Source organism: Halichoeres trimaculatus, unplaced genomic scaffold, assembly GCF_033239565.1.
Source record: "Halichoeres trimaculatus isolate MK-OKI-2021-1 unplaced genomic scaffold, fHalTri1.1 fHalTri1_scaffold_8, whole genome shotgun sequence".
NCBI classification, from domain to species: Eukaryota; Metazoa; Chordata; class Actinopteri; order Labriformes; family Labridae; genus Halichoeres; species Halichoeres trimaculatus.
Genome location: NW_027437186.1, coordinates 14,330,133 through 14,345,885, shown reverse-complemented (window position 1 = coordinate 14,345,885; position 15,753 = coordinate 14,330,133). Strand labels below are relative to the sequence as shown.

At 39.6% G+C, this 15,753-nt stretch overlaps 1 protein-coding gene across 2 annotated transcripts in view; it reads right to left on the bottom strand.

Annotated features, from left to right (window-relative positions):
• LOC141794975 (spectrin beta chain, non-erythrocytic 1) overlaps positions 1-15,753 on the bottom strand; it is a 116,999-nt gene that overhangs the window by 72,240 nt on the left and 29,006 nt on the right. For both annotated transcript variants that reach the window (XM_074675661.1, XM_074675662.1), the window contains exon 2: positions 2,629-2,929. In XM_074675661.1, the coding sequence (XP_074531762.1) occupies positions 2,629-2,776 (148 nt within the window). In that variant the 5' untranslated portion in view covers positions 2,777-2,929. The remainder of the gene's footprint in view (positions 1-2,628; positions 2,930-15,753) is intronic.

Sequence of the window (15,753 nt, the reverse complement as noted above, 5' to 3'; positions counted from 1 at the left end):
TTTAATTCAACAGCTGATTTTTGTTCATTTTAGTTTCCATTCTTTAGAGATATGAGGCAATAAATGATGGCAATTCAATATTTTAAAAGATTTATGACCAATCAATCTTTTGTTAACATGATGACTGATCAATCAAGGTCCTGTGTCCAATGACTACCTAACTACCTACTATGAGCTTTAACAATGAACCAATGCTAAGACTGACCAGTACTCATTCTGTTTTTGTTCAGGTAATGAACGAAAGTAGTGGGTGCTGGTGGGAGGCCCTGACTTTAAGGGCGCGGTCACACTGGCCATCCAAACTGTGCGTGCTTAAGCACAATTACCTCCCTGCAACACTGTTCCCCAGCTGGAGAATACGGCCAGCAGCCACACTGCTCCAATACGAACCAGACTTAAGCGGATATCTCACACGTGCATGGCCCGCCTCAGTCATCGTGAAGCGTTTGTTTACATGAAGCGCGATCTCATCAGAGACAGCACAATGAGACACAGAGAGCACTGCTACAAGTTTAGAGACTTTTGGACTTATGGTAAGTTGTTTTCGCCCGAAACAGCCCTCTAACACCCCCGCTCTGTTTAAAATGATTGTCCAGAGATGTGCTTGCGGTGATCATACATCATGGATTATACGCACTGTCCGCGTGCTTGTGCTCGTGCATGGAGTAAATCGTGCTGAAGCCCACCTCTCTGATGCGTGCCAAAGTAGAGAAGTGAATCATACTCAAGCACGGCACGGTTGTGGTTACACAAGCCATTCCAAACATGCTTTAAGGCTGAAGCATGCTTAAGCACGGCACGGTTTGCCAGTGTGACTGCGTCCTAAGGTTGGGCGTACTGGTGTTGGTGGACACAGGCCCCAAAGCTCCTTAAAAAAATTTCTGTCACTTCAATCTCTCTAATCTCACTTAAACACTCATGTGTATACCTTTAAGGCCAAATGCCACATATGCGTGTTGATCTCATTTCGGACCAGATGCAACATGTAGGTCATTTCAGACAGTGTCATCCCTTTTAGCTGTTAAAAAGCCAGTCATCAAAAAGAAACAAAATTTAACACAAACTTTTTACTTCCTTCATGTGAATTAAAAATCCCAAAACATGGAAGTCCTTATCGCTATGTGTTATGGCCAATCACAGAGCATTTCAAGAGTCATGTGTTTTAGAAATAACGACACTGTCTGATATAATCTTCACATCAATGAGCCTTAGAGATACAAAAGCATAAATGATGCATCTGATCTAAATGGGAAAAGCACCTCTTGGATTTAACGCTAAATATGCATTTTCTTTTTTGTCTTTTTCAACTGCAGAAAAGGAAAACTAAATTTAATCAGGTGCATGAACAAAGTGTAGTTATTTTGTTGATGTGACTGACTTTTAAAAAGGCACCTCATGAGGATTTAATCTGGATCCCAGACACTTGTAATAAAAAGTGTATTAGGAGCCAGAGGTGTTTAAAGTCCTTCAGGCTGTACCTCAATAAGCCTTGTTAGCACTCATTAGCTCAGATTATTAACAGGTGTCAGGGCCGGGTGTTGGAGTGAGAAAAGTCTGCAGCACAAATTCAGCAAATAAATCATCAGCTTTTCTAAACCAGACTACTCCTGCCATAAACACACAAGTTCACACCACAAGAAGCAGTAAAATTATACCAGAAGTTTCATTTTCATACCCAGTTGTGTTTACTGTTTCAAGAGGAAGAAATTCTAATGTTGCAACTTGTTTTCTGAGAGGGTTCATTGTTCTCTGTGTTGACACAAACTCTGCGACCCCACAGCTTATGAAACCATTCAAACTCTCTCTGAGTCGACACGAAAACACACACACATAGGACGAAGACACCCAAAGGTTCTACATCACTGATCTGATGCACCACTGGGACCACATTCAAAAGAAACCAGACTTCAGGATGAGCAACTCGATGAAATGATAGAGCTCACTCTCATCCGGCTGGTGATAGCAAGCAGAGACGTACAAGTTCTCTTTAGGCTGTCATCTGTTATCAAATCATCACTAAATCAAAACAGGTGTCTCTTAATGACCTACAAAAGCAAATGAGTTAATTATTTCTAAGACTATTACAAATAATTAACATCTGTGGCTTCTACAGCCCAGCAAAAATCAGGAGATACACAAAATATTTCACAGCACGCTGCCGAAACTGCCTTTTTTATACAATTCTCCCAGCAAATATGGTATTAATATGACGGTTACAGAACAGTTATTATCACTTTAGAAAAGTGATAGAGTCAGAACAAACCAAGACTCACAGGATGTTTCATCTGAAGAGTAACAATACTCTTGATTCCAAGAACATGGTGGGAATCAACGAGCCCACCATCCCATATTTTTAACTCTAGCGATGCAGCATCTATTTCACATAAGAGTGTACGGTAATCCAGACATCATCCAGGAAGAAAAAATTAACAGCTTTCAAGGATAAACTCAACTGAATGAGAACAACAAGACCACTTTGACAGCATGAAAACCTGGATAAGTTAGATCAAGTTTTAAAAACAGCTCCAGGATGAGCAACAGGAGTTGAAGAACAGTGCCAGCCATAACTTTGTTGAATGACTACAGAATGACAAGAAGAACTGACATCGCCTCCGAGCCGCCTCCTACCTGCAAGGGCTTTGATGCGTGAGCGCTCGAACAAGCGAGCCGAGCTGTTCTCGTTGTCCCAGTCGTCAGCATCCCAGCGGTTGTTGACGCCATCGCTGAACTGCTGTTGAATCTCCATGTGTTCAAACTCTGCCGCCACCGACGTCATCTTGACCTGGCTGCGACTCCACCACCACCTCCGTCGCTGCTGCTGCCTTTGAGTCCTTCCACCTGCTGCCTGCAGCTGTTAGCGACCCTCAAATACGCACCCTCACACACTCAGACCGGCTCTGACTGTCAGGCCAAGAAGCTGGTCCTAAACCTGCACAGATTCAAAGAGAAAGAAAAAAGTGGTTAGAGAAATACACCGCATTGGAAGATTTTCATGTAAACACGGCTTAGAGGGAAAATGCACAGAAACCTGAATCAACCTGACTCACTGTTTATTTCTTCTGCTGCTGCAAATGTTCAACAGCAGAAGAATTTAATTGAAAAAAAAAATATTTAAAACCTTTATTTCAGCTTACAGTAGGGATGAAACATTGACCCTTTTGATGCCCTTTTTTTTAAAGAAAGTCCTTTTCGTATTGAAGCACATCTCAGCCATTGTAAGCATGCCACCTTGCTCTTGCTTGTACTTTCAAAACAGGATAAAACAACATTGCAATTATTCCCTTACAGACACAGAATATCATCTTTTTTTTATTTCATGATAAAACTGTTGTACCACTTATCACAATTCAATGAGCATTGAAATTTAAAAATCTAAATATAACCTTGAACTTGCTTCTCATAACAAAGAGTGTAATAAACAAGTGACCAAAGAGCATCATGTCCATAAAACAGACTGTGCAAGGAGAAAAGTACCTTGATGTCCTGATTGTTGGTACACTTTGCTGTAATGCTGTAGTGTTGCAAAGGTGACAACATGAAAGTACTGTTTTTTATATTTTACAGCATCTTGATCATTTCACTGTGTCGATGTAGAAAAACTGTCTCTCCAGACTACAAAGCTGGAAGGGAAACGCTGGAGAAAAGATCCAGTGTTTCAGGGAAAAGCAGTCTGCACTGTGCTGTTTGTGGACATCATATGACAATCACTGCTGTCTGATTGGCTCCATGCTCATACAGCCTCTTCCTGATCTGCACTGAGGGTATTTCTAAACTGGCACAATGGTGCCTCCTTCTGGTCATCACATGTTACTACAGGATCTGACATGGAACCTATCTGAAACAAATCACTGACGTGAGACCACATTTATGGGCCACATTTTAGAGGTTTAAATCTAAAAGTACATGTTTGTCCAAAAGTGTAAATACTGCAAGACAGAAACACAGGTGATGTGGTTCAGGTCCTTTCTGTATACAAGTGAGTTTTCTGTTAAGATGAGGACACCAGGCACTGAAAGGCACAGCTCTGTTCAAAATGCAGCAAGGTGAAGCAGACTAATAAAGTCAGGACAACAATGTGGCTCCCAATAATGCAATCCTTTGCTGAGAGGTGAAAACATTTTTTTTTTTTTTTGCCATGGCTACTTCTCTGAGAATATGTCCCAAATGATTGTGAAATACACATTTCAACTTACCTTTATAATTACTACAGCTAATTGTATCACAACTATAAATAATAAAGCTATTTAAGCAAGTATTCAACAGTCTGCCTGACTTGCAGGCTTCATTTCTCTTTTTCATTCAGCAGCAGTCAGGGTGTTTTCTGCCACAGAAAGAGTCTGAACAAACAGAGCAGGTAAACAGAGAGCAGCGAGTCAGCAGCACAACTAAGCACCAAGAGATCCTGCAGTCAGCAAACGGCACCATGACTCTGCACAAACACACCACAGCAGAAACACCGAACAGACAGACAGACTGCAGCTCAGGGCACAGATCAGTCTCATTATTAGTCTCAAGGTGTGTTCTCTGTCCCCTTCAGCGTTTCCAATGTGACAAACATCTGATCCACTTCAGACACAGCACCCAGGCTCTGCATCCTCTGAATGGCACCAATCTACTGCCAGTGAATCATGTTTAAAATAGAGAAAAGGATGCTTATTAATTAAAAATCTGGTACTGAACAATGAACTAAGATCAAAACAAAATCTACAAAAAAGAATGAAGTTTTTGTTGTTTGTTTTTTATTATCTTGACCAAACACAACCACTAGTACCATTTAATTTGCAAATAGTACAATATCAGTATTAACGCTTCTTTAACCTACAAGTTTCGGAGGTTTGTTTCTGTAAATTAATTATCACTTGAATATAAAAAAATGTTTCAGAAAATCTGAGCTGCAACACAGGTAAACTTTTCAGCCAAATAATAGCAGTATTTTCAGTCAATAAGAAAAGCTATTTTTAAATGTGTCATATTTTTCATGTCTTGTTGATGTTACCATTCTGGTTATTAAAGTCATATTCCTTTTAAACTCTACCTCGTATGGTGATGTTGAGTGCTTTGAAAGGGGCTTTAAATGAAACGCATTATCTTTATTAATATTTTTTATTTCATTTTTAGCTTGTTATTTATTTATTTATTTATTTTTTGGTACTATATCTAAGACTATTATAATCCCAGATGATTGTAAATGCCAAATGTAGACATATTTCATTCACCAACACCAAAATCTTGCACCAAATTCAATAACTGCTTTGTTTCATAAGCCCAAATGCTTAAATAAATCAAAAATAACCAACTATGAAACTTAGAATTAGGTTTATGAGAAATTAATTAGTTTATGCAAAAAGGAAAAAAAAACAAATTTCACATCAGCTCTGAGCTGAACAGCCAGTCCCTAATACATTCACTGATTGGCTGATAGTGTTTCAGTCCTTTAAACTGCTGATCCGGAGCAAATCCGCCCCCCATCCCGTCCTTTCCCACAGCAATGAATCCAAACTCTATTCTGCATCACATCACAGCTCCACCCACTGCGTTCAGCTCCACCAATGAGATTATTTCTGCTTCTGAGGAGGGTCCTCGGAGCCAAAACTCGGTTTCTCTGAGCAGACGCAAAGGAACAAACAGATATTGTGTGTGTGTGTATCTGCTACCACCCACATGCAGCTCAACGACCAGTCAGCTGCAGGATCTGCTTGTGTTGCTACGCTAAAAATATGCTGCCGCTAAGACCCTGTCAGTGTGTGTGCGTGTGCTGCTGGAGTGAAGATAACATTATGTGCACTCATTCAGAAGCAATAAAGCAGACTAACACACACACTAGCCATGGAGTCATGACAACACACACACACACTTGGAGATACACAGTTTTCTAAAAGTGCGTCAGGGCAGGAGCGATTCTTTCTGTGCCATGCTTTACAGTTCACTTAGAAGAAACTGGTGTTAAATGTTGCACACACCGCAACATCACAACTTTATTTCCTTTGATGATGATTCGAAAAGGATACCAATATAACCTTAAAATATTTTTCCATGTTCACATAATACTCAGAGCCAGAGAGCTCCCAAGTAAGGGGACAGGGGAGAACGAGGGCCGGTGTGAAGTAAACTCGTATCAGTGTAAATCCTCAGGAGGGATATTTATAGGAAGAAAGAGAGACAGAAAGGAGAGATAACAGAGGAGAGGGAGTAATGACACTGGCTGAGAACAGGAAGGACAGAAATAGAGAGAAAGAAAGATGACAGGATGGTGAATGAAGACATGAGAGAGAGAAAGTGCGGCTCAGAACCGTGGTGACAAAAATATATTACTTGATTAGTAAAATACAAGCTAGGAAAATAATTCTGTTCAAACAAAGATTAGCCTCTTTCTTGACTGTCACAATAGCAAACAGAAGATCTTCTGGTGCTGGTAATTTGAGCTGTTGATAAAGATTTTACTGATCAAACTGTTGGAGGATTAACTGATCATAAAATCATCTTAAGTGCAGTTTTATTTATGAAAATGTATAGCTCATTTTATTGAGTTATCTTTTTTCTGAGTATCTTCCTCTGCTCTTTTTTTGTCGCCCACGACATCCTCCCACCTCTCAGCATCTTTCACTACCACCAGCTCTTATCAAAGCTCTCACCATCTCTACCTCTGAAGACTGCTGTTAAGTGCAACAACCTTTTTTCTCTTCACTTCTCCTTAATGTTAATGCCTATAATATACGGTGCTATAACAATGGACTAAATTATAACACAGAGCTCTACAAAGCCTTTGATTGTTATTATTCTCTTGATGGATGCCTATCACCTGCTCATTACTGCTGCCATGCCGACAAATCTCAAAACTGAACATACTGAGTAACCATTAAAGATGATGGTACATTTGAAAAGGAAAATCACTGTAAGCCTACTATTTAAAACAGTCAGTCTTCACCTTTACACGATGCAGTGTTTTATTTTCTGTTGGAAATCAGGAAATTTGTTGGCTGTAAGACAGCAGCCACAAGAAGATTCACCACGAGTTGGGTGCCTGTCAGTTGAGGGTTGTTTGTTAAAAAAAAGGGCTTTAGATGGTCATGAAATTATGCCACTAGAAGATTAAAGTTAAGTCAATGGACGGGATAATACACTGAGACTGAGGCTAAAGCTACAGTAAAGGTTTCTGATTTGTAGAGAAAGGATAAAGCTTAGAGGCTCCCCTAATAATATCATGCCAACAGAACAAGGCAATAGATGACTCCAAGGCCACAATATCTTATCAAAAAACTGCAACTAAAGTTAACAGGCATTAATATAAGATATTTCTTTAATAGAGACAAAGTTTTATTCATTTATTTATTTATTTTATTTAACCTTTATCTTAAAGTAGAGCTTAAAGGTTCAGGTCATGTGTTTATAAATTATGATATCATTGACTGGTCCAAAGTCATAAAACCATGTCAATGCCTGAGGCTAAAGCTAACAAAAGGCATGATATTATATAAGGTAAAAAGTCAAGGTCGCAATATCATGCTATGAGAGTAAAGCTTTCAGGTTAATGATATAATGCTCTGATAACAGGCCATGCTATCATGGTAAGCTAAGGCTAACAGCTCTGTGGTGGTGACATCATGCTAGCAGGCTGAGTCTGAAGCATGATGTCATCAGACTGATGCTCAAGCTAGCAGCTTTACCGTGCTAACAGACACAATGCAACTCAAAGTTAACAGAACAGGATGCTCCAACCTGATGTTTCATTGCTAACAGGTTAATGCTAAAGAAAGTATTTCTCCATTGATATCATTATAGCAGGCAGTCTGCTAACAAATCCAAGTTAAAGATAAGAGGTCCCTGGTCATAGTATCACACTACAAAATGAAGCAACAAATAGAAAGCAACCCAGTGACTGAGCCAGTGAACGTTACACAATCTGACACAGTTTGGCCTGTTTAAGTGGAAAAGTCTCACAAATATTTAATTATTGTCTGCGGTGAATTATTTTGCATCTTTTCTTTTACTCTTTGGGTCCGCTGTGAAAGACCAACATTATCGAGTCAAAACCCCAGATCTCCATGGTTACTGGTGTCCCAGCATGCATTGTGTGGGAGTCCACTCGTCAAGCTGCCGACAGCAGCACAAAGACTCTCGGCTGGAGCTTCAGAGGGAAGAAAAAGTTTCCTGACAGCAAAGCCAAATTACTGAGACAGTTTACAGAGAAGAGTTAAAGAGACACTGCAGCAGAAAACTGAGACATGAACAATAAACATCTGGAGGAGAAAAAAAAATATCTGTGTCACCCTGAGATCTCTGTGACACATAGGATGAGAGTTACATAAGTCAAAGTAAATCACTTTAGCCGGCTGTAAACTCAACACAGGAAGTGGGCTGTACAATCTGCATTCAAGTAATGACAGAGGGGAAGAATTATGGAAGATGGTAAGCATCCTCCATAATTATGATCTGTTTTACTGATATTAATCATTGTTTAAATTTAACCTGGAGAGGAGAAAGAACGGTGTCCACAATGCTGCTGAGGAGTGACTCAACATGACAACTCTGTCTCTGTTTCCGTCACATGTAAAGATGGAAAAACAGATGGATACAACTCTTGTCTTCAGTTTTCTGTATTCATATCAATTGTTCACTATGGCAACCGCAACCCTGCAGAGTTACAGGCAGTGTTCAAACTCCCACGCAGAACAAGCTGCATGCACACTACAGCCATAACTCTCTCATCCTCGAATCTGTATTAACTGTACACACACACACACACACACACACACACACACACACACACACACACACACACACACACACACACACACACACACACACACACACACACACACAAAAGTACAAGACACTCATGTATTCATGCATGAGACTGCAGCACTCATTGTAAGAAAAATGTCACACAAAGAAAACAGATTTTGGCAGTTTAGTTAAATTCTGCTTTCAAATTAGCAACATTAAAAAAAAAATGTGAAAAGCACTCAGAGAGTGCATACCTCCACTAAGCATATTGTGATTGTCACGCAACACTTTAGTCCTACTTTAATGTTATACTCCCTTTCAGCAGACTGTCTGCTACAATTTGGTGTTAGTTGCAGGTTTGTACGATAATTTGTTTCCTGACAGTGTTGAAAATTATGATGACCCAGTACATATTTCATATTCTGATCTAAGTATCCAGGATATTGCTAGGATCTGGATCATACTTTTACATCTGTCAGAAATGATGGTGACCTTGTCTTGTATTGTTTTGCAAAGCAATCTGACCATTCATTGTGGCGTTATACACACATATGGTGAAAACGACCCTATCTCTCAATGATAAAGAATCTTTAAAAAAAATCCTGGATCCAGATGGTGATCCGGATCATCTCCAAAATTTAATCAGTTCTTCCTTATCCCAATTTAAACATTTCCTGATAATTTCATCAAGATCTCTCAGTTACTTTTTGAGTTATGTTGTTCACAGACAAACAAACAGACAAACTCTCCCAAAAACATAACCTCCTTGGCAGAGGTAATTGTTGCCTCCTAAGGCAATAACGCCTCATACTGATGACAGAAATCTTTATAAAATAAAAAAAATGTTTTCTTTATCACTTTTTGTTAGCAAAGCTAAAAATGATTTGCTTCACAACTGAATTACTTTCTAGAAATTCACTTGCAACTTAAATCACATTTTGCATCCTCTCTCTCTGTTAAAACAGTCAAACTTAAAACCTATTCACACATGAAGACAACTGACCAGATTTACACTTCATATGGTTTACTATTTTTTGGGCAAGTTTTCAGTTTTACTAAAACCTTTATTAGAAAGATCTTGCATGACTCAACCTGCTATCCAAGGTTGCTTCAACTTTCAGCGCAGTTTCCTCCTTGTTACTCATACACACACAGGTGTGTATGTATATTTAGGACATGTGAGTGTGTGTTGCTTGAAGAAGTCATCCATCACACCCTCCTCTCTGCACTGCTATGTAGGCCACACAGAGCCATGTAGGACAGCAGCAGTTATCTGACCTGACACCATCATAGTGAAACAGCATCTAACACAGCGGCTCAACGTCAGCTGGAGCTCAAAACACTGCTGTCCCCAGCCAGGGCCAAGTCTCCGCTCAGGTCTGAAGGAACAGATGCTGGAACATTCTGTCGCACTGCAGATATCAGTGATAAATTACAAAAACAAATATAATTTTGAGTTATGGAGGAAAAAGACTGAGACAAAGAAAGAAATAAGGATGGAAAAAGATACATATTAATGAATCTTTTTTAAAGTTGAGATCCTAACGATTTTTAGCATTGTCATGCTAGCCACATTAGCTAAATATGTTTTTAAAGCTCATGAGAGGAGATTCTGGCTCTCTAGAGGTGCCTCTTTATGACCTACAAGGTCAAAGAAAACCATCAGCAACGTTTTCTATTTCATATATTGAATTTAAAAATACTTGAGACTGCTGCTATATTCTCCTGAACAGAACAAGACCAGACAAGATTAAGATTCAAAGATAAGAGGTACAGCTTTGTCCACAGAGGGCGCCAAAATCATCACAGGTGGAAAGTATCACAGGAGCTTTCACAATAAGCACCTGGGCAGCATTAGCACATGCAATGCCAAGAGGAAACCAAATGGTTATTGCAATATCTCTACTTTTGACACTGAGTTTTCAAACTCCAGTGGGCCCAGCAGCAACCCAGAGGCACACTTTCACCAACAGCGCCAGGTTGTAACTCCATGATCTTTCAATGTGTTGACCATCACAATAAACAACTTCTAGACTCCACCCAGGGAGGTTGGAGGGAGCGTTTCCTTCCTGTTGAATCCTCCGAGTTCTGACAGTGATTGTTAAAATGACAGAGCACAGCGAGACCAGTTATCAGCCTCCTGCGTCAGCTCTGTTATGAGAAAGTCAAAGTGACACATGAAAAGCGTCTGTGGGCGTATCAAAGAGAGACAAAAGAGCCCACTGAGTCCAGGCTCTTCCTGTGCGTGTAATTATGGCATGAGATGGTGCAGCAGCAGATACATTTAGATACTTAACACACTTCAGCTGATGGATCCTTGCTTCCTGTATCACTCCCAGAGCTCACCAACCTCCGCTGCTCATATCAAAACCCCTTAAAACCAGGAAAAGAAAAACCTGAGTGCAATATGAATGCAAATGTGGTAAACTACACCTCAATGATGCTTTTAAAGCAAAAGTGAAAGTACATCCTGTGAATCTTGTCTCTTTGACAGAGTTAGAAGGTCTGTATGACAGTCAGCATCTCTGCTCTGAGTAATTAGGTTATCTGAGAAGGTTAACTGCTAATGCGTTTACTGGTTGCCATAGTTACTGTGATAAATCAATGGGCAAATGGACTGAAACACACACACACACACACACACACACACACACACACACACACACACACACACACACACACACACACACACACACACACACACACACACACACACACACACACACAGCCCTACTCTTTTGTCTACCATCATCTGAAAAAACATCCCTCTCTGACTCCTTTCATTTTTCCATTTAATTCATTACTGCTAATTGTTTACCCAGAGGGTGTTGGCCCAACAAGCTGAAAATGCAACAAGCTGTCCGTACTTCTATTTGATTTTCTGTTTTTTTTTCCTTTTCCACTCAAATATTTCTAAATAAACAGACTTGGACTCTGTTTGTGGCTGCAGTTGTCGTTACTGTCTACAATCCAGTTGTCACTGTGCCACAGGCTCTGCATCTCTGCCAGATTTTTATTCAGCCTAAGACTAAATGCAGCAAACATTTTCATGATGACTCACAAGTCGAAAGTTTGAAGATGTCAGTGGAAGTCACTTGAATTTTGTCAAGAGTGAACTTTCAGGTATGAACAGCGTGCTGCTTTCTGAGCGAAAGGATCTGTCTGTATTTAAAAAGACAAGTTTAACCTGTCCCTCTAACTGTTCAAACTTCTATACAAAGGAGACTTTGACTAAAATTTAAATGACACATCAGAACTTCAACATGAGACCAAGAACTGATTATTATTGCTGTTAAGACAGTTTGCTTCACAGCTACTGGTGAGAAAAGATGAAGAGAAGACGATGAAATAAGACGAAGATGATGGGGGGACAGTAAGTAAAAAAATAGACTCAAGAAAAAAGGAAAAGAATTAAAAAAGGTTTACAGAATAAACTCCACACAGGAAGTTCAGAACACACTAATATCTTATCAGGACAGCTTGTCACACACAACAAAAGCGAGCCCATTTGCGGTACATTTATCACAGTAGGATATCTTTATGAGTCTGTACAGCTTAAACACTCCCCACGCCAGATGTAAACAGTCAAAGTGTTTCAGATTGCAGCAGATGTGCTGTATAGCGTTTCATGTCTCGTGGTGTCACGGCTCTTTCCTCTCTGTCAGGGACACTGTGAGCAGGGGCACAGCTGCAGCAGCAGACTGAGGCCCTGCAGCTCTGTGAGCGGAGGTGACTAAACTCTGGCAGTCTGCACCGTCTCTGTCCTTCCACCGGAGGACAAACTGTGATGCAGATCCTGGAAACCAAATCCGCATCTGGCTCATCACAAATATGAGAGGGGGGGACGCACTGCATGTGCCCACAGCATGGACCAATCAAGAGAGTCTATGCTAATACATAAATAATCAAATTAAAAAGGAATGAACGTATCATCACTTGATCTACCATTTACAAAATAAAAGTCATGCACAGGTCAAGAAATTCAGACTGCCCACACCTTGAAAGACTTTCTTTCAGGGTTCAGAGGTTGATAACAGTTTTATTTTGATATAGCTCTTTCTTAGATCTGTTCTCCTGTTAAAATACCATGTTGTTTAACCTCTTCTGTTGAAACGTTTTCTCTACAGCTCTTTTAACGACAGCATTAACAAACAAAGCAGCTTCTCATTTTAGCTGTCTGTCATTCGCGCTGTAGTTTTGAGACTTTTTGTTATTTGAAAATAAAGAGGCTTATCCCGACAGGAGTCCTCAGTAAGGACTCTGAAAGGGCTTTGATTTCATAAGTAGACTCCATACTGAAACTGGATTTGATAGAGTGCTGTGTAACCCTTATGCTATGTCAGAATAGGTGTGGTTGTGGAAAACCAGCTGGAGAACTAAAGCTCTCATGCACTGATTTAATTTTCGAAAGTCTTGGCAGTGAGTTTGTGCAAAGAAAAAAGACACAGTAATGGGGAATAAAAACAAAATTAGATGAAAAGAAGATTAAAATACTGAGCGTTTCAAGTTTAATCGCTAGTGGGAGCATCTGAAGGTTACTCTAAAGGAATACACATCTCTCTTACACACATATGTGACTCTTTCCAGGATTTAGGCTGGGTGAGATAAAACGATTCAGTCTGTTTCCAGGGCCTCTCTGCTCCGTCATGTGAGAGAGTATGCAACACACACACACACACACACACACACACACACACACACACACACACACACACACACACACACACACACACACACACACACATACACACACACACACACACACACACACACACACACAAATGACAAAGAGTGAAGGAAAAAAAGGCTGAAAGAGGAGGAATGTGTCAGCAGTGGGAGCGGATGAGATCAGACTTCCAGAGCTGGCTGACAGACACAGAGAGGGCAGTAACAGAGAGTGAGAGGGAGGAGGATGAAGACAAAAGCAGAGGGAAAAAGTTGCAGTTCCACCTGTTATTTACATCTGATCCGTAACTGGAACTCTTATGGATCAGGAAAACCTGCAGTCACCTGAGGGGTTTGAACACCCGTTGGGGAAAATCAATAAGAACAGCCTGATCTGGACGCAGAGGAAAGACCAGAATTAGAATGCTGTTTGTTAGCAGGTGCCAGTTTAAGCTTCAGTACATCAGGACATGATGAACAGCCTGTGTTTGGAGCTGTGCTACTAGCTGGTCCAGTATGCACTCAGCCGTGCTTCATCCGTCTGAGTATTTGCGGGGTAAAGTCGTGTAAAAGATGCATGAGGCACCTCTACTTTTTCTTAATAAAGCTCCAACTTATCCAACACTTTAATGCATGAACAACAACAGTAATATATATATATATATATATATATATATATATATATATATATATATATATATATATATATATATATATATATATATATATATATATATATATATATATATATATATATATATATATATATCAGCATACTACAGGTAATGCATCTTTTAAGATCACAGTTATATAATTCTGACTTAACATTCACGTGAATATTAGTTTCGTCCACAGAGTCTTTAAAGCTCCTGTGAGGACTGACAATTGACGGATAGTTTCAACAGAGTAATTTTCAAACGCCTGTGAGAATTGAGGTATTGGACAAATATTTGGTACTTCAACAGCACACTGAATTATCCACATTTATTCAGATTTACAACGGCAAATGTTCACAATGAAGAAAAAAAAAGAAAAAAAACCTGGGATGTTTGATCAGAAAAGAAAATATTGGAATGTACGTTTAAGTAATGATGTACATTTTATGGCAATAGGGGGCACTAAAATCGACACAAACGAAAAGTTCCTCACATTAGCTTCAAAAAACATCTTGCTGTGCACAAAACTACAATCAACAAAACAATAAACAATTACACCACAGTGCTGTGGTTGAAATGCTTTCTTTGTATATTTTAGCAGTTACAATTACAAGTTTTTAAGAACTCTTCATCCTTATTTTAGCATTTTTTTGACAAAGTCCCTAACTCAATATATTTAACAGACCGGTTAATCAGCTGTCCACTCGATGGAGCTGCTTTATGTCATTTAAAAATAATCTGCATTGGCCAATATCTACGCTCGTAATGCCTGCAGCCACTGCAAGCACCCCCCATCAGTGTGGCTACTGTCCAGAAATGCTATGTTTATCCATATGTCTGTTTCACCATTCTGCTATAAACACCCTATGTCACCATCATTTTACAATCTTGAATGTCAGCAACCCAAACTTAAAGCAGCAAAAGTTAAGCTCTGTTATGATGTGTTGAATACTGCAGGTAAATACCACTTCTTAAATAAATATCAGTCATGCAATGTAATTTAATAACCATGAATCGATTAAAATTCCACCTGTGGCAGGTTACTGGGTAAAATAACCATACATATACTGTATGTGTATTAGATTTTAATGTTCCTGTATTTCTTTTTTATGTTTCTCAATAAATGAACAGAACATTTCGGCATTATGTGTCAGCCATTGGCCAATCTGCTCCCAAATTACTGGCTTCAATCACTGAAAAACTGTTATCAGCCAACCACTTGGTCATAATATTGATTTCTCTGTTGTTGATGGACATCAGACTTTGTTGTATTACTTTCTATGTTATTTCAAAGTGAAAACAGGAGGTAAAGTATCATGGTGGTATGAACTATCTGACCTCCACTGTCTCGCTTCTTCAAAAGCAGAATCTGAGATATAGTTTAATGGATGTAAAATACTCTAGAATTAAAAAAAGTTTGTCTACATCAGAAAAACTGCGTGTGCTATTTTTGTGTAATATGTGTAGTCCATACTTTGGTGTACGTGTGTTTGTGTGTGTGTGTTTGACAGAGTTATTATCCCTCGGCAGCTCGTTGACCTCTGATCCAGCGTTCCTCTCACCTCCCAGTGCAGTCTGGGAACTAAATCTGTTAGTTAGCTGTTGACCCACCCATGAGGACAGGAACTGAGCTCTTTTTTTTTCCCTCCAGGTTTGTTTTGTAGCTTGCATACAGAAGCAGTGCTGTGTGTGTGTGGTGTTGGTGTTT